At 45.8% G+C, this 17,834-nt stretch overlaps 1 protein-coding gene across 5 annotated transcripts in view; it reads left to right on the top strand.

Moving 5' to 3' along the window:
- ESRRB (estrogen related receptor beta) overlaps positions 1–17,834 on the top strand; it is a 304,059-nt gene that overhangs the window by 228,576 nt on the left and 57,649 nt on the right. For all 5 annotated transcript variants that reach the window (XM_053286429.1, XM_053286431.1, XM_053286428.1 and 2 more), the window contains 2 exons: positions 1,310–1,719; positions 16,629–16,745. In XM_053286429.1, the coding sequence (XP_053142404.1) occupies positions 1,310–1,719; positions 16,629–16,745 (527 nt within the window). The remainder of the gene's footprint in view (positions 1–1,309; positions 1,720–16,628; positions 16,746–17,834) is intronic.

Raw genomic sequence — 17,834 nt, 5'->3', positions numbered from 1 at the left:
AGTGGGGATTTGAACCAGCAACCTCTTGCTTCCTAGGCAAGTTACTTCCCTGCTGTACCATTAGGTGGCTTATTGTGTTCTAAAGTTAAACATTTTCCCCAGCCATTTTGCAAACTTTCTCCTCTCCTAGGCAGGATCCAGCCCAAGTTAGTCATGTCTAAGCACCATGGAAATAAGTGAGACAATTTAGGGCCCTGATGCCTGCTTATAAACTGGGGCTGACAGGGAACAACAAGGTAGATGAGGCGATGCCCACAGGCACCACCTGAAGCCATTGCCTAGCCTTGTCTCATTTATGAGCTGCCCCTGCGTAGATTTGATATATAGAGGCAAGTCTCATGATTAGTGAGACTCGCCGGGAAGGGGTTTTCGGGGAGAGCGGGCCTAGCCCACTCTCCCTGCAGACGAGCAGGAAAGCAGCCCTGGGCAGCCGGGTCGGCCGCCCACACAACTGCTGGCTCCATCATGGAGCTGGTGGGGGCTGTGGGGATCAGAGGCCATGTGGCCCCCAGAAGTCCCCCACATGGCCCCCGTGGCAACACACAATCAAAAAGACGGGGTTAGCGGAGCGCTCGCTCAGCTAACCTCAGCTAAGGGGAGGGGGAATTAAGAGGGTTTGCTGCCAGGAGCTGTGCAGCTCCCGTGGTAGCAGACGATCAGCAAAAAGCGGGCTAGGCTCCTCATTGTATTTACCTGAATCAAAGACTAGGTTTTTTCCAAGTTCTTTGATGTTAAGAAATTTGAGGGTCATCTTAAATTCAGGATTCTTTTTGGAACATAGGAAGCTGCCATATACTGAGTCAGACCATAGGTCCATCTAGTTCAGTATTGTCTACACAGACTGAAAGCGGCTTCTCCAAGGTTGCAGGCAGGGATTTCTTTTAGCCCTATCCTGGAGATGCCAGGGAGGGAACTTCGAACCTTCTGCTCTTCCCAGAGCGGCTCCATCCCCTAAGGGGAATATCTCACAGTGCTCACACATCAAGTCTCCCATTCATATGCAACCAGGGTGGAGCCTGCTTAGCTAAAGGGACAAGTCATGCTTGCTACTACAAGACCAGCTCTCCTCTCCTTTTCCTTCTAGGTAAATAGCACATGTTTAAGCCATGTTTTAAATAGGAATGTCATAAATTCAGGGTCGTCTAAATTTGGGTAAATCTGGAATGTGCTAGCTATGGATGTCTGCATGAATGAATAGATATTTCACAAATTAGCCTTCAATGCATCATTTCAAAAACTGCAAGAGGTCCTATTCCACCTGTGTGTGTCTTTCTGTCACTTAATGGGATTTTGTGCTTCCTGCCCACAGGCTGCTAGGGAGAATGTCCACAGATGAGCGGCACCTGACCTCCAGTTGTGGATCGTTCATCAAGACCGAGCCATCCAGCCCATCCTCTGGCATTGATGCCATCAGCCACCACAGTCCAAGTGGGTCTTCTGATGCAAGCGGTGGTTATGGCATGACTATGGGTGGCCACCCCAATGGCCTGGACTCACCACCCATGTTCAGCAGTGCAGGGATTGGTGGCGGGCCCTGCCGCAAGAGATATGATGACTGTGCCAGTGCCATCATGGAAGACTCGCCCACCAAGTGCGAGTACATGCTCAACGCCATCCCCAAGAGGCTCTGTCTAGTGTGTGGGGACATTGCATCTGGATATCACTATGGAGTGGCCTCCTGTGAAGCATGCAAAGCCTTCTTCAAACGGACAATTCAAGGTATGGCAACCAGGAGGGGGGCAGTGCAAATAAGGTGGCCATCGTAACAGGTTGGGTTCCTTGGTTTGGAGGCAGAGGCTGCTGTGCGTTCTTATTTCAGTAGGCATGGCATTTCCACAAAACTAAACCCAGATCTGACATGTTTGAGAATTGAAAACTGAGAATTTGGTTGGGGTAATCAGTTGTGAGTATGGGTACTTGTGCACGCGCACATACGTGCACATACTGACACTCAGATTTTGGTGCAAAGAACTGAATCTTGCCATTATTGAGACCCGACTATTGCCAGACATGGAAGCTACACAGAAACAACAGCTGCCACTCAAAGATTCAGCTTTTGGAGTCAAATGTTATAATCAGAAATGGACTATGTCTGTGTGGTTGACAGTTTTTAAAGTTGCATTCAAATCTTATGCGTCACATTCATTCTATCGGTCATTCTAATGCTTGTGGGCTATGATCAGGATTTATTAACCTCTGCCTCTATGGGAGAGAGAGCACTCTCTGTAAGGTTAGGAACAGGTTCTGCTTTCCAGTGGAGATTTTTCTGTGATACTATGTACAGAATGAGTTTTTTACCAGCTGCTTTGTTGCAATACATAAAGCTCCTGATAAGCCCAGAATATGGTAATATTTCCATAGTTTTGCCATTTGGCAGAAAGTTATGTGATATTTCAGATTTGATAGCAACATGCAATGGAGTACACAGGTATACTTGGAAGGAACCAAGCTAACTGCTCCATTAGTCTGTTCTTCTACAGACTATTTAAGTCTGGATTGTTTTTTCCAGATAATATAAAATCCCCTAACTGTACTGTAAAGGTAAAGTTGTGCCGTCAAGTTGGTGTCGACTCCTGGCGACCACAGAGCCCTGTGGTTTTCTTTGGTAGAATGCAGGAGTGGTTTACCTTTGTCATCTCCCGTGCAGTATGAGATGATGCCTTTCAGCATTTTCCCATATTTCTGCTGCCCAATATAGGTGTTTCCCATTGATTGGGAAACATACCAGTGGGGATTCGAACCAACAACCTCTTGCTCCCTAGGCAAGTTACTTCCTCACTGCGCCATTAGGTGGCTTGTACTGTACTGTACCGAACTTTTTATTTGAAAGCGAACCCTTTTTCCTACAAAAAGTATTAGTGGTGGAGAATCCGCTGTGCAGCTTCAGACATTGTGTATAGGGAGCAGTCAAGCTCTGCTTGACCTCCTTCAGCCTCAGAAGCGTGGACTCCCTGCTCCCATCCTCATGTGAGTACCTGCTTCCTTTCTTAGTTAGAATATGCCCAGATTGGTCAAAATGTCTGAACCCACCAGTCTTGGCATATTTTAAAATACGATTTCAGAAAACCTGAATCCAGAACCTTACTTGAACTCATAGTGTATGTTGAGATCGGTGGTTTCAGATGCCATGACTTTGGCATAAGCTAACTGAGAAAGGAAGTAGGCACTCGTGCAGGATTGGGAGCGGTGAGCCTGTGTTTCCCGGGCTGAAGGAGCTTTCACAGAGCTCAGCTGCTACCAAGGTTCCACACAGTATCTGAAGCCTCCCACTACCTCCCTTCAGTTGTGAAGAATTGTCCAGTTAGAAATTCTTTTGCTTTAAGTTCCAGCTCCTATTCTTATGCATAAATAAAGACGTAGCCATGTTTTTCCTGTGCAGATGTAGAGCCTACAAAGCACCTCTAAATATTGTGCACTGGATAAAGTTTGGGCATAGATATAGGAGCCTAGGTTCAAATGCCAGTTAAACCAGGGACTTACTTGTGTGTGTGTGTGGGGGGGGGATGATCAAATGATGATGATGTTAACAACAACAACAACTAGTTGGGATGGGCGTAGAACCGGCCTGCCCACTGCCACCTTTTTCTTTCTCCCCCCCCCCCACCTGCCCCCTCCACTTTCTGGCCAGCCGGGTGCTGGCTTCTCCTGCCCCTCCCCCCAGATTTCTGGTTGCTCGGCCAACTTCTCCCCTCCCTCTGCCATCCCCCACTGCCTTTTGTCCAGCCGGGCACCGGCTTCTTCTCCCGTCCGTGCCCCACCGCTTTCTAACCAGCCAGGTGCCGGCTTCTTCTCCCTCCTGCCCGCCCCACCGCTGCTTTCTGGCCGTTTTCTTCAGCCACCATTTTCTTCCTCCCACCCATCCCATGGCTATCTGGCAGCTCTCCAAACTCTCGCAAGAGCTGCCATGCATGGGATTAGCCACGGGTATGCCTGAGAATTATATATAAAGATGTGTTTATACACCTTTTTCAACAACAAACTTTGAAGCGTTTTACATAGCAAAAAGTATGAGAAAATGGTTCACTATCCACAAAGGACTCGTGATCTCTCTTTTTAAAAGATTTTGATCTACCTGTTCTGGATGGGGTCACACTTCCCCAAAAGGAACAGGTCCGCAGTCTGGGAGTACTCCTGAATCCACACCTCTCCTTAGTTTCTCAGGTTGAGGCGGTGGCCAGGGGTGCTTTCTATCAGCTTCGGCTGATACGCCAGCTGCGTCCGTTTCTCGAGATCAGTGACCTCAAAACAGTGGTACATTTGTTGGTAACCTCCAGACTTGACTTATGTAATACGCTTTACATGAGGCTGCCTTTGTATGTAGTCCGGAAACTTCAGTTGGTTCAGAAGGCGGCAGCCAGGTTGGTCTCCAGGTCATCTTGGAGAGACCATGTTACTCCTTTGCTGATGGAGTTACACTGGCTGCTGATAGGTTTCGGGACAAAATACAAAGTGCTAGTTATAACTTTTAAAGCCCTAAATGGCTTAGGTCCTGGGTATTTAAGAGAGTGTCTTCTTCGCTACAAACCCCACCTCCCATTGAGGTCATCTGAGGAGGTCTGTCTCCAGTTACTGCCAACTCGTTTGGTGGTCACACAGAGATGAGCCTTCTCGGCTGCTGCCCTGAGATTGTGGAATGCGCTCCCTGCTGAGTTACGATCGCCCCCATCTCTGGCTATTTTTTTAAAAAGCATTTGAAAACCGTTTTTTTACCCAAGCCTTCTCTGGTTTTTAATTTTAAAAAATACTGTTTGTGAATTTTATGGTTTTTAAAATATTTATTATTATTATTATTATTATTATTATTATTATTATTATTATTATTACTTTTATACCGCCCTTCCAAAAGGCTCAGGGTGGTTTACATTAAAACACCATTAAAATCAATCATTAAAACAAAAATTATAAAACATAAAACAATAATTAACAATTAAAAACATCATAAAACAACAATTAAATAATCAGAACTATTTAAAAACAAGTTTTAAAAAGCTGGAAAAGCCTGGTTGAAGAGGTGTGTTTTCAGGTGTTTTCTGAAAATTGCGAGTGATGGGGAGGATCGTATCTCAGCAGGGAGCGCATTCCACAATCTCGGGGCAGCAGCCGAGAAGGCCCGTCTCTGTGTAGCCACCAAACGAGTTTATTGTATTGTTTTAACTTTTATATATGTGTTATATGTTGCATTGTTTTAATTTTTATATATGTTTTAATTGTTAGCTGCCCAGAGACGTATGTTTGGGCGGGATATAAATTTAATAAACAAACAAACAAATAAGCCACAAAGCAGACACCAGCAACAACTGCTGGAGAGAGATTGTGCTGGACTGAATAGGACAGCTGCTCTTGTCCTGTTAAATGCTAGACAGCCACCACTTTTAAAGGTCCCCCCTTGCCCAGTTAGCATGGGCACATATGCTCACCTACTATGCACTAGGTTCCTTTAACCACCATTCTGCAAATTGAAAAGACTGACAATATTAGTCTGAAAGGGCAAGCGTGTTGCATTTGCTCCAAGAGCCCCCTTGACTCTTATGAAGTGGATGAAGTAGGCATGTGGGAAGGAGGCTCATTTTCTTTGCACTCAGACTGGTTCACTTAGGCCTGATTATGCCTTGCTGTTAAATCCGAACAAGCATGGCAAGGGGAACCCCTGCATGAGCCTCTACAGGGTAGATTATTATACTCTTTAATTCCATTGATTTTATCCAGATTTACTCATGGTATGCCAATCAGCATCTCCATACCGCAGGCTCCATCCTCCGTCTGTGGCCCAGGTACACAAAGTTATTCCTAAAGCTATTCCTTGCTCTTTTGTTTTTTACTTGATGGTAAAGCATTTTTATCCCTCTTTTCCTGCTAATTGCAATAAAAATGAGCTTGCAGTCTTTTTAAAAAAGTGAAATACAATAGCAAAACAAACAATAACAAACATTATCAGTTGGAAATTCAGAAATGCATACAAGCATTTCTGAGGCTTGTCAGAGGGTAAAGCTGCACATTATGAGCAGATTCACATATAGCATCAAAACTGAGGTTCGGCAGAGAGACCAGAGCCCTGGGAATATGCATATGCTCTGCTTCTGGTCTTGGGATATGCTGAGATTGAGCATGTTGTGCTAATCTTGTCATATTTATTATTATTAACACAGTCAGACAGGTGTTATTGACTGGTTTGTTTTATCCAGACATCGAGTCCTTCCCAAGGACCTGGGATGGCTGAAATTTATTGTCAATGTTGTTGCTGTTATTATTATAGATATCGCTGCAGAATATAGGCTGTTCCCAGTAAAGTTGCTTTTTGTAATTGGCTGATGGTGATTTCTGTGGCCCCTATGATGCTGAGGTGCTCTTCAAGTTGTTTTGGAATTGCACCTAGGATGCCAATTACCTCCTCCTCCTCCAGAGGCGTAACTATAGGGGGGGGCAGGGGGGGCACGTGCCCCGGGCGCCATCTTTTTTGGTCACATGGGGGGCGCCGCCATGACAAATTTTTTTAAAAAATTTTTTTGTTAATACAAATGTTTCCTGCTCAGTGCAGCAGCACTGCAGCAGTCAAGGGAGCGCGTCGGCGCCCCCTCCCCCACAAGCGGTCCCTTCCGCGCTGCCCGCACCCCCCCATTGCTTTGCTGGCGCCTGGCAGCCAGTCAGTGGCCTGGCTTGGCGGCGGCGGGGGGCGCTTGTGAGGAAAAACCTAAGAATAATGTAGTATGTTGGGGGCGCGGGGGGGCGCCATTTCAATGCTTGCCCCGGGCGCCGTTTTCCCTAGTTACGCCTCTGTCCTCCTCCTTCTTGCACCTAGGGCACCAATTACCTCCTCCTCCTCCTCCTCCCCCTCCTCCTCCTCCTCCTTCTTCTTCTTCTTCTTAATTCAATTTCTATACCGCCCTTCCAAAAATGGCTCAGGGCAGTTTACACAGAGAAATAATAAATAAATAAGATGGATTCCTGTCCCCAAAGGGCTCACAATCTAAAAGAAACATAATATAGATGCCAGCAACAGTCACTGGAGCTATTGTCCTGGGGGTGGATAGGGCCAGTTACTCTTCCCCTGCTAAGTAAAGAGAATCACCACATTAAAAGGTGCCTCTTTGCCAAGTTAGAGAATTCCATAGATTAATTATGCACTGTGTGAAAAAGTACTTCCTTTTGTCGGTCTTTAATTTCCTGGCCTTCAGTTTCATGGGATGACCCCTGATTCCAGTGTTGTGAGAAAGGGAGGAAAATTTTCTCTCTGTCCACTCACTCTGCTCCATACATGTTTATACACCACTATCATATCTCCCCGCAGTCACCTCTTTTCCAAACTAAAAAGCCCCAAATGTTGTTGCCTTGCCTCATAAGGAAGGTGCTCCAGGCCGCTGATCATCTTGGTTGCCCTCTTCTGCACCTTTTCCAGTTCTACAATGTCTTTCTTAAGATACAGTGACCAGAACTGTACTCAGTGCTTCAAATGTAGCCAGTACTCCAAATGTCATCATCTTGGGAGCCGGGAGGCCTCCTGACCCAGCTGTTCGGAACCTGGGTAGCCCACATGTGCTACCCAGGTTAAAGGTGAGGTTGGACAAGAAAAGGGCTGTCTTACCTTTTTGTTTTGGTCATCTGTGCATCCGACAATTTCATCTTTTCCTGGGCTGCAAGCAGCCATGTTTATCATAGAGTTTTTTTGAAAGAGGGGCCAGGGAGAGGAGAGCTGTTGCTGTAATGATGGCTGCCTTTCTGCTGCTCCTGCAATGCATTGTGAGATATGTGGAGGCCCCAGCTCCTGGTTTCAGCAATGGAGAACGCTGCTGTGGCGTTTGTGTGGGCACGCAAGCTGCAGAGTCCAAAGGAGGCTCTGGTTATCTGGGAGGCATGAAGTAGGAGCATGCCTTCCCTCCAGCCCACCCCCATATGATTGTGAAAATGAGCCCAATATCTGTGCACACTTGAGACAGGATCATGAAGTCTTTGAGGTTGTACAAGTTCAGAAACGATCTCATGCAAAAAAGAATTTATTAGAAATGATATAATGTTTATCTGATGTGTTTGCACAAAATCACCATAATCTTTTTAAAAAGTAAAAGGTGAAAGTCTTCAATATTGAAATACTAATGGTGGGGATATTGGTACCCCTTTAAGAAGGGATTAACTTTCTGTGCAAACCCTCCTTCTCCGATCCCGATCCAAGTACTAACCAGAGACATTCAGTTCAAAGATGTAATTGATAATCAATAGTTCCTATAGAACCCTCTTGCAGGAGATATGTATTTACAGTTCCAAATCAGATTTATATACCTTGAGGTTGGGGGAAGGAGCCAAGATGATGACTGGCTAGCAGCTCAGCAAATGAACTCCTGCTCCAATTCTGACTTTACCACCACCACCCCCCAGCCACTACCCTACCAAATAAATGATGACTTCCAAGAGCAGAAAAAGAACCCGTAACAGCCTGGCTGGTGACAGTGGAGCTCATCAATCAGATGCGACAGGGAACCAAAAAGCTGGAAAGCAAATGCACATTGATTCCTTTCTTTCTCCCACCTTGAGGTTCATATGCCATTCAGTGACAGATTGCCCAAAACTAAACTGGCATGAATGTATGTGAAGACCTCTGAAGTAAGAAAAATTAATGAGCCAAGTGGCAGGGCTATATGCTTTCTATCACCACTTTCCCCCATGCTGCTGTATTTTACCTGGGAGGGACAGCAACCTCATGTTGAGGGACAGAGGGCAGGCCTAGACAGCTCTATCCACAGAGTTCAGACATGAAGGGTGCTTCTGTCTGCTGGTCCACATAACTGGCAGGGGTCAGTATGGACTGAACAGCTTTTATGTCTGGTTTCCCAAGTCAGGCACTGGGTTGTCGTGGGGGGGAAGGGATACATTCATAGCCCCTGGTTGTATGCTGCTGTATCCAACCAAAAGCGATGGACTTTGCCATCTGAATGAGGTCTTGGGGATCCATCACAACTGCTTTCTGGCAATCCCAGCGAATGGACCAAATGGCAAACTTAGGAGCAAAAACATGGGCCAATATGATGGTAAGGACTGTTGGGGCTACTCCACAGGTTCAAAGGTAGCCCCGCGAGTGTAGTGGCAGGGCTGCTGCAGAATGCCTTTAAACTGCTTCTGGGCAGTAGCCCAGAGATCCTTTCCTTTGTTTCCAATGTTGTCACTGCTCCATCGGGGCTGCCTTTGAAGTTGCACAAATCAGTGGGAGACTGTCATCAATGGGAGACTGTGCACGTGTCAGCCACTAATTCTGTATCTGCTACCCATGTTGGTTGCTGGCTTTCATGATCAGTTGTATTTTGTATTTTTTACAAAAATCTGCTTCAGGGTAAAAAGGTGCATCATTATCTAAAGAGTTGAAAGTACTTGAACTTTCTCAGGGCCAGAACAGATGCAATGCAGAGTCGATCTCTTAACTTTTTCAAAGCAGTTGCTGGGGAGGACTCTTTTTTTTCGGGGGGGGGGGAGCAGAGACAATGGTGGAAGAGGTTTTACCTCTTTCCCCTGCACCATTTTCCTCATCTAAATCAACCCCTCCAAAAGCTGCTATTAGGCCCATAGCAGAAAGTGGAATAGTATCTGTATAATCTTTTTTTTTCCTGCTATGGGTCTAATAGCTTCTGGGGAGTGGAATTTAGACTGGGTAAATATTAGTATTAGTATTAGTATTTATTAAATTTATACCCTGCCCAAACCTACGTCTCTGGGCGGCGTAATAATGTTGGGGGAAAGGCTTTACCCTTGCCTTACTACCTTGATCAAATTCAGAGCTCTGCTGGCTTATTGATAAGTCCTACATTTTAAAAAAACACCTAGGTGATCCAATTACAGATCTCCTGTGTTTCAGCCTGGAGATTTCCACAATTTAGCTCATTTAAGGCTTAAACAGTAGATGCATAATCATGCTTCTTTATGGGCAATTGTAAGAATGAGTGTGTAACATATTCTGGCCGAGTCATGCTTGACAGTTAATAAGGCAGTTTACATGATGGCTAATTAAATAGGACAAGCATCCTACCAACTCCGAACACTGTGTGCACTTCTGATTTTCATTCATGTGCTAGCAAAAATCTAGGTAGGAGGATGGAGTAAGCATCCATGAGACGGGAGCTGGACAGGATGATTTTTCCTTCTACCTCATTAAAGTGCTGGATACTTTGGAATGCCACCCGACATTCATAAGATCATAAATAGAGCCTTGCTGGATCAGGCCCAAGGCCTATCTAGTTCAGCATCCTGTTTCCCACACTGGCCCATCAGTAGCCTTGGGAAACCCATGGTCATGAGATTAAGGCATTCCCCCTCTCCTGCCATTGCTTCCCAGCATCATGCCTCTGAACCTAGAGGTAACCTGTAGCCATCAAGACTAGTAGCCACGGATAGACCAGCCCTCCATGATTCAATACCTTCAGTACTGTAACAGTTGTTGAGTCCATATCTAAAGTAGCTGTGTACTTGTGCAACTGCAGCTCAGTGCTGCTGAGTTCTGATACAGAAAGGGACCATTAGAATGATCCCGTTAGGTCATTCAGACAACAAGAAACTGGGTAGGACAAATATTCTATCCAGGTTTGAGCGCTGTTTGGCTCCCAACTTTTGCTTGTGTGGGGGCAAACAACTAGGTAGGAAAAGGGAGCAGTGATTGTATGGAATTGAGGTAGGAGGAAAAGCTGGGTAGGAGAGTTTTTCCTCCTACCTTGGTTAAATGCTGGGTATGAAAGCTGGGTAAAACAGCACTGTCCTACCCAACTTTTCCTCCTACTTCAATTCCATACAATCACTGCTCCCTTTTCCTACCTAGTTGTTTGCTCCCACACAGTCAAAAATTGGGAGCACACACAACTCCCAAACCTGGGTAGGACACTTGTCCTGTCCAGTTTTTGGTTGTGTGAATGACCTCAATGCTTTTTGTGGTTCTCAGTCAGGATAGGACTGAACATGGATGACCCTATCAGAAACTAGACCTGGTGCGTGTTCTGCACTCTAGTGTTCCTGCGATCTGAGGCTAGAGGCTGAGGAGTAGCAGCAGGAAGGAGATTCTGCTCTGTTGATCAGGCAAGGGCAGGCTTTTAGTAGCTACACCTACTCTGTTCAATCCGGTGACCTCATATTGCATGCCACCCACAAAAATGATGTTACATATACCTATTCCCTTCTGTGGCTCAGAAAGTCCTGGGTAGCTTTCTAGGATAAATTTTAATCTCACACCATGAGGCTCCTAGAATGTCTGGCAGACTTACTGAAAATGTTATTTTGCCAAATCATACATGGCCATAAGGTTTGTTCACGTGCTCAAAGCATATTATCATGCACATGTATGAACCTGCACATGTATGAGCCAGTGTGTTGTTGTGGTTAGAGCGTGGGACTAGGACTGGGGAGACCTGAGTTCAAATCTCCACTTAGCCATGGAAGTCACTGGGTGACTCTGGGCCGGTCACGCATATCTCAGCCTAACCTACCGCACAGGGTTGTTGTGAGGATAAACATGACCATGTACACCGCTGTGGGCTCCTTGGAGGGAGAGCGAGATATACAGCCATTTTTGGAAGGGCAGTATATAAATCATACATATAAATAAATAAATAAATAAATAAAATGTAATAATAAATCTGCACTCATGCATGTAGCTGCTCATTGGCATGAACCGCTTCCTTCTCTGGCTGTTGAAGACACCCTGGAGCTCTTTCAGCAGCTGTCTGCCCGATCGCCCCTCGTCCATGGTGACCGAAGTTGCAGCCTGACTGCCAGCCGGTGGGAGGCTGCTGGAATCCCAATGAGTTAATCTCATCACTTTATCACAGGGCACTTACAGAAATTGCAAGGCACTGTGAGTGACTCTGTGCTGCTGGCAGTCAGCCTCAGGGCCCATAAAAGAAATTGAGAGACTTGGGGGAAGAAAAAACAACAATAACAACAACAACAGAGCAGAGAACTTTGCTGAAGTTTTGAAGGCAGTTGCTTATTGGGCACTGCTGTTGCTTGATTAAGGCAGACCATGGCTTCTCTATGCTTTCCTCTAAATAAGGTATCTTTGCAGCTGAAGGCTATCACCACTCATTATAGCATGCTGCTTGCCCTGCCCTGTTATAAGCAATACAAGATGCTATGTGGTCTGGTGTTTTCTGAGGATGTCTTGAGGATAGGTCCCTAGTTTCTTCCTAGAAGGTTTGATCTTTCAAGCCAGGGGCGTTATGAAGTAAGTAGAGTGGGTTTTGCTTTAATCAGTATGTGATTATCTTGACCGGCCCTTTTCACACGTTATGTTCCATTCATGCAAAATCCATGTACAGTGTGTATGCATGTTCAGATCTGTATGCATATACAGTTGCATTCAATGCATGTACAGTAGTAGGCTTCCTATCTGTACTCTGAATTTGAGAGAGCCCGTACCCAGGTTCACTCTTAAAATCAAATAATTGGGCAATGAGAGAGTTTTTGTGCTTTAGAAACAGAGGTTGTTTTTCAAGTTTCTTCCCCTGATGAAGAGCTGTTGCTGAAAACACATTGCGATTTCAAAATAAAATGTTTATTTTTGCACGCATGGATTATTTTTTCTTTAGTGTTTCATTTGGTGCTTTCCTCTTTGTCCTGCCTCACTTTTTAAATGAATGCTTGTATACTCATTCACACAAAAACTTGTACATGTGTACAGACACCTGTACACACACAACACATTGTGGGCTGATTCCCATGATTATGAAAGGCAGGGCTTATACCCAGGGATGCCTGGTCGTGAGAACCCATGACAGTCCCACAAGCCCAGCTAAGTGACAGCAGCTCCCCAGCTCCCGGCTGTACCAGTGGAGAGTGCGGTTGCAGTGCACGTCTGGGAGTGGTACTTGCAGAGCTGACCAGACACACTGCTCTGTCTTAAATAGGGCAAAAGCCCTTCTCAGCCTCAAACCACCCCCTTCTGTTTGTGTGAAAGAGCCCAATGCTTCCACAGGACTGCAGTCTGATATAGATGTGGCTTGATGCAAAGCTGGATATACATATGTGCAGATCACATACCAACATTGCTTTATACTGAAATATATTTATTATTTTACAAACAACTTCCTTTCCCACCAGAAATGGTATAAAATAATAGCTTTGCTTTGCAGGCACTGGCTTCTTGCACTTGGAAGTGAAACTGTAAGATAAAAAGGCAAGGATATGAAAAGAACACATCTATCATGTTTTTTAAAACAGGTCATTTCCTTGTGTGTGGGACACTGAGGAAGGGCAGGGATTCTTGTTCTCTCAAGTCTGTAGCTGGATGGATGTACATGCCTCACAATTGCAGTTCATTTATTAACTAGAGATCAAGCTTGAATTTCAATTCCCAGCTTTTAGAGATATTTGATACTTCCCTGGCTATTGGAATTCAGGTGCGGTGCAGTGCCAGGGTGTAGACTGAATAGAAGCAGCTGGTATGGTACTCTGAGCTTCTGCACAATGTCTGTGCCTTCAGTCTGACCACGTGATGGCAGGGCAGTAAGCAGGCAGAAGGGCAGCTGTCTCGCCAGTGGTGATGGTCAGGATCTGGGGCTTAAGGGGTAAGAATCTGAAGGTGAAATCATTTCGGAAGGTATGCATTACTGTGTGTCTTGTTTCACAGTGTTCCTCACTATGCCCCCATGATGGTTTACTTGTTCTTCCTGCACCTTTGGCATTATTTTATTTATTTATCATTTTAAATTTATTTTTACATTTATATCCCGCTCTGTAAGAGCATGGTGGCCATTGAGAGGTTCGACCTCAAACCGAACCCAACCCAGTTTGGTCCGAGGTCGGACTGAATTTCTTTGGCCGGTTCAGGCCTAGCTCAAGGGCAGTGTGTGTGTGAGTTCCATTTTCAGTTTTTAAAAAACAACTTACTGCCCGACAAGGGCAGCAGTGGCCTTTTGGGGGGGTTGCTGTGGTGGCCGTGCGGGGGGGGTCCCTCTGGCGTCTCCTCCTTCCCCTGCTGGGCTCCCCCCGGTCTCCTACGGGCCATTTCGGCCCTCTGTGAGCACGTGGTAGTCATGACCCAGCCACTCAAATGGCCCATATATATGAGCTGCGGCCTCAAAAATGGCCACCACACACTTACAGAGGGTCAAAACGGCCCTGAAACAGGCCAAAACAGCCCGTGGGAGTCTGGGGGGAGGCCAGTGGGGGGAGCGGGAGATGCTATAGACCACCCTGCAGCCGCTATAGGAAGGGAGGTTGCCACAGCACTCCCCGAAGGCCTGAAAAATGGAAAACACCTGGCCTCAAACCAGGCCCAAACCGGTTGTAATTCAAACAGAACCAGGCCCCTGTTCAAGGGGTGCCCGAACCAAATGTGCCTGGTCTGGTTCGAATCCAGATTGGATTTGAACCAAACCAGGCAAACCGGTTTTGTGCAAATCCCTATTCACCACAAAATGTACTCAATTTATACAGATGCTGGACATAAGAAAAGCATTTATCTGTGTGAGCTTTCCTTACACACCTGCTCACGTTTAAATGTGCTTACCATGCACATTGGCCCATTCACATGTAATGTTATCCTGCCAGTGGTGCACCCACCACAGCCATTGATAACTGGTATGCTAATGCTAAGACATGAGTGAGCCTCTGCCTGTGTCAAATATGTGTGGAATGCTTGCATTGGTAAAGGCGTTCCTTGTATTCTACATCCTGTATAAATCAGGCATGAGTCTGAAGAGCAGGCATGCAGGGTATTCTGCTCCAATGAGGTTGCATCGTGTGATGTGAAGTACTTAGAAGTTTACTGGTGCTAAATACATATCAGTATTCTTCTTTCTTGAAATCGGCATACATTTGTCTCCAAGTCACTACTTCTTCAGATGCTTGTGTGACTCTCAAGAGTGTATTATGTTTCTTTTTAAAAAGTTCCAAGAAACTGCCCTAAATTCCACTGTACAGTAGTTGCGTGATGTAATATTTTGCTGTAAACTAGACTTATCTATCTATCTATCTATCTATCTATCTATCTATCTATCTATCTATCTATCTATCTATTTAAAATATTTCTTTACTGCCCAAAACTTGCGTCTCTGGGCTGTTTATAATTAAAATCATTTAAAACATCAAATCAATTAACAATTAAAATAATTTAAAACATTTAAAAATTAGTATTATAATTTTTAATACTATGAATCTAATTAAAAGCCTGGGTGAATAAATGTATCTTCAGTGCCTTTTTTAAAAGTTGCCAGAGATGGGGAGGCTCTTATTTCAGCAGGGAGGACATTCCATATTGGTTTTGTTTTTTGGCTGGTTTTGTAAATTACTCTTCTGTAAGTTTTGTAAGTGCTTTTCTGGTCTTGTAAGCTACTCTTGTGTTACTTACCTGGTTATTTCTTTTGCACTTTGCAAATGATATATTGCTATGCGCTCTTGTGGAATATGTGTGCGTTTAGAACTTCAACGCATTTTCAGGGCAGCCCTACAGAAACGGGTGTGAGTTTTTGAATGTTATTTATCTCGGCTGGCTCATTGTTTGAAGAACTAGTAGGTAGGAATGTTTAGTGTTTGATGCCTAAACGAAGCTCACATGGAAGTTAATGCATGCTCAAGGGAGCTACAAAACCCAGAAAGAAAATGCACTGGAAAGCAGAAAGAAGGGCACCTCTCTGTCTTCCCAGCTATGGTTTCTTCAGGCATAAATTGCTCCCTGTATCATAGCTCTTTCTTTTCTGAAGTTTTGGTTATAATGGGACTCTTGTGAGGATAAAATGAGGGCTCATTGGAGGACGGATGAGATTAAAATGTGTGGGGGGGGATCTTCACCCTCCTGTCTGAACACATTGCCTGTCAGGATGATGCTGTGAGGGCCAGTGTGGTTTAGTGGTTAGAGTGTTGGACTAGGACTAGGGAGACCTGAGTTCAAATCCCCATTCAGCCACAAAACCTCTCTGGGTGACTCTGGGCGAGTCATTTATCTCTCAGCCTAACTTACCTCACAGTGTTGTTGTGAGGATAAACATAACCACTGCTCTCAGCTCCTTGAAGAAAGAGCAGGAGATAAATGTCAAAATAAATAAATAAATAAACAAACAAACAAACTGGCTCAGGCAAAGGTGTGGAGAGGAACATGGGTACACACGTTTCCCCCCGAAGCTGTTGCGCAGATGCACCATCATCGGATCCCACCGAAGAACAGTGGGTTTGAACAGCCCCTTTATTTTAAAATAGTATTTGAAACCAGTGTACAGGAGGGTTTGGAGGAACATCCTTTTGTGTGATAAGGCAATGACATGCTGCAGGCAGTGGGGGAGAGAATATGTGCACCCATATTCCTCCCTTATGCATTTGCCCAGACCACTTTGGAGTACTGTTCAAAGTATTGTGGAGTATCATTTGGGGTATCATTTGGAATATCATGGAGTATTGGCCTATTGATCCCAACTGAGGGGCATTTCCAGATGCTGTCTTCAGTAACCTGCTTCCACGGCAAAGGTGGGAATGCCCACGTCATGCACGTAGATGGTGCCTCTGAATGTCAGCATTGTGTGATTCCAGTAGATAAGACTCTGCCCTCGTCAAAGTAGTGATTCCCTTTTTGTTCACAGGCCAAACGCTTTTTAGGGCACAGCTCACGTTGCAGCTGCCTTTGCTTCTGTTTGGTGCAAGACCTGAGTGACCACCTCCCTTTGTGTTTGCAGGGAACATCGAATACAGCTGTCCAGCCACCAATGAGTGTGAAATCACAAAACGGAGGCGCAAGTCCTGTCAAGCATGTCGCTTTATGAAATGCCTCAAAGTGGGGATGCTGAAGGAAGGTAAGGAGAGGTGTTCGGTGCACTTCTGACACCTTGCCAGCTCCTGAAAGGGCTTCCAGTCAAGACTAGATTGTGCTTTAAGAGAGGTGACGAAGGGGTCCAGAGTGGGTAGAATTTCAGGTGACCTAAGGGAGGGCACAGTGAAACAATGAGATCGTTCACTCAACCACAAGGGGCTGGGGTGGGGAAGGAAGGCAGGACCCCACCTGTCTTCCCCCAGTTGTCCATTTGCCCATCCGGGATCCATTTCCTGCACACCCACACGAGCGGTGCTGTGGCAAGCCTAGTGGCAATCAGGGGGAAGCAAGCTGGGGCTGCCTGGCATCCCACAATGCACCACTTGAGCAGTGTGGTGCATTGGGGAAGAGTCTCCATGCTGTCTAGCTGCTCCTTCCCCCCTGCTCTATTATGAAGATGGCTGCCATCAGCTCCATCTCTGCCCTAGATAAGCAGAGAGTGGGGTAGGAAGTGCATGCTTAGGGGTGTGGTTATAATTGAGTGGATGGGTTCAAAGAACTCTCCCCCCCAGTTCCTGAGTGCCCCTCAGCTCCACCCCTATTTTCTTCATTATATCCCTCACTCCCAGGGGCTGCTGGGGAGAGAGGCAAACACGGCCCCTTCTCCCCTAGCTACGCCCCTGCCCATGCTTGTCTTCCTACCTCACTTTAAACCTGGTTAGCTGATCAGGGCCACCCAGGGAGGAACAGCAGGACTGGGAGCAATCCTGGGGACCCAGACTTCCAGTCCTACCTGAGCAGCCCCGTCCTACCCATATTCAGCTGGTCATGACAGTGGGCTCACTACTTTGTGTTAAAGTGGAATTCAGCTTCAAACCTGAATGGAAATGCTAGAGCAGGCAAAACTAACCTGATCAACTATGCTCTTCCCACCTTTCCTCTGGAATGGTGTGGCCATGAATAGCTGGCAGGGCCAGATTGAACCCTGGGATTCTTTGGGCCAATGGGCCAGCAGCCAGTTCATCTTCTAGTTGTGTGGGGCTTCTGGACTTCTGATGGGTGACAGCTGTAGCTCAGTGGTAACTGGTCTGCTTTGCATGCATAAGGTCCCAGGTTCAGTCGCTGGCATCTC

This window comes from Hemicordylus capensis, chromosome 1 (genome assembly GCF_027244095.1).
Source record: "Hemicordylus capensis ecotype Gifberg chromosome 1, rHemCap1.1.pri, whole genome shotgun sequence".
Classification (NCBI taxonomy): Eukaryota; Metazoa; Chordata; class Lepidosauria; order Squamata; family Cordylidae; genus Hemicordylus; species Hemicordylus capensis.
Note: the sequence above shows the minus strand (reverse complement) of the source record. Positions and strands in the feature narration are given on the sequence as shown.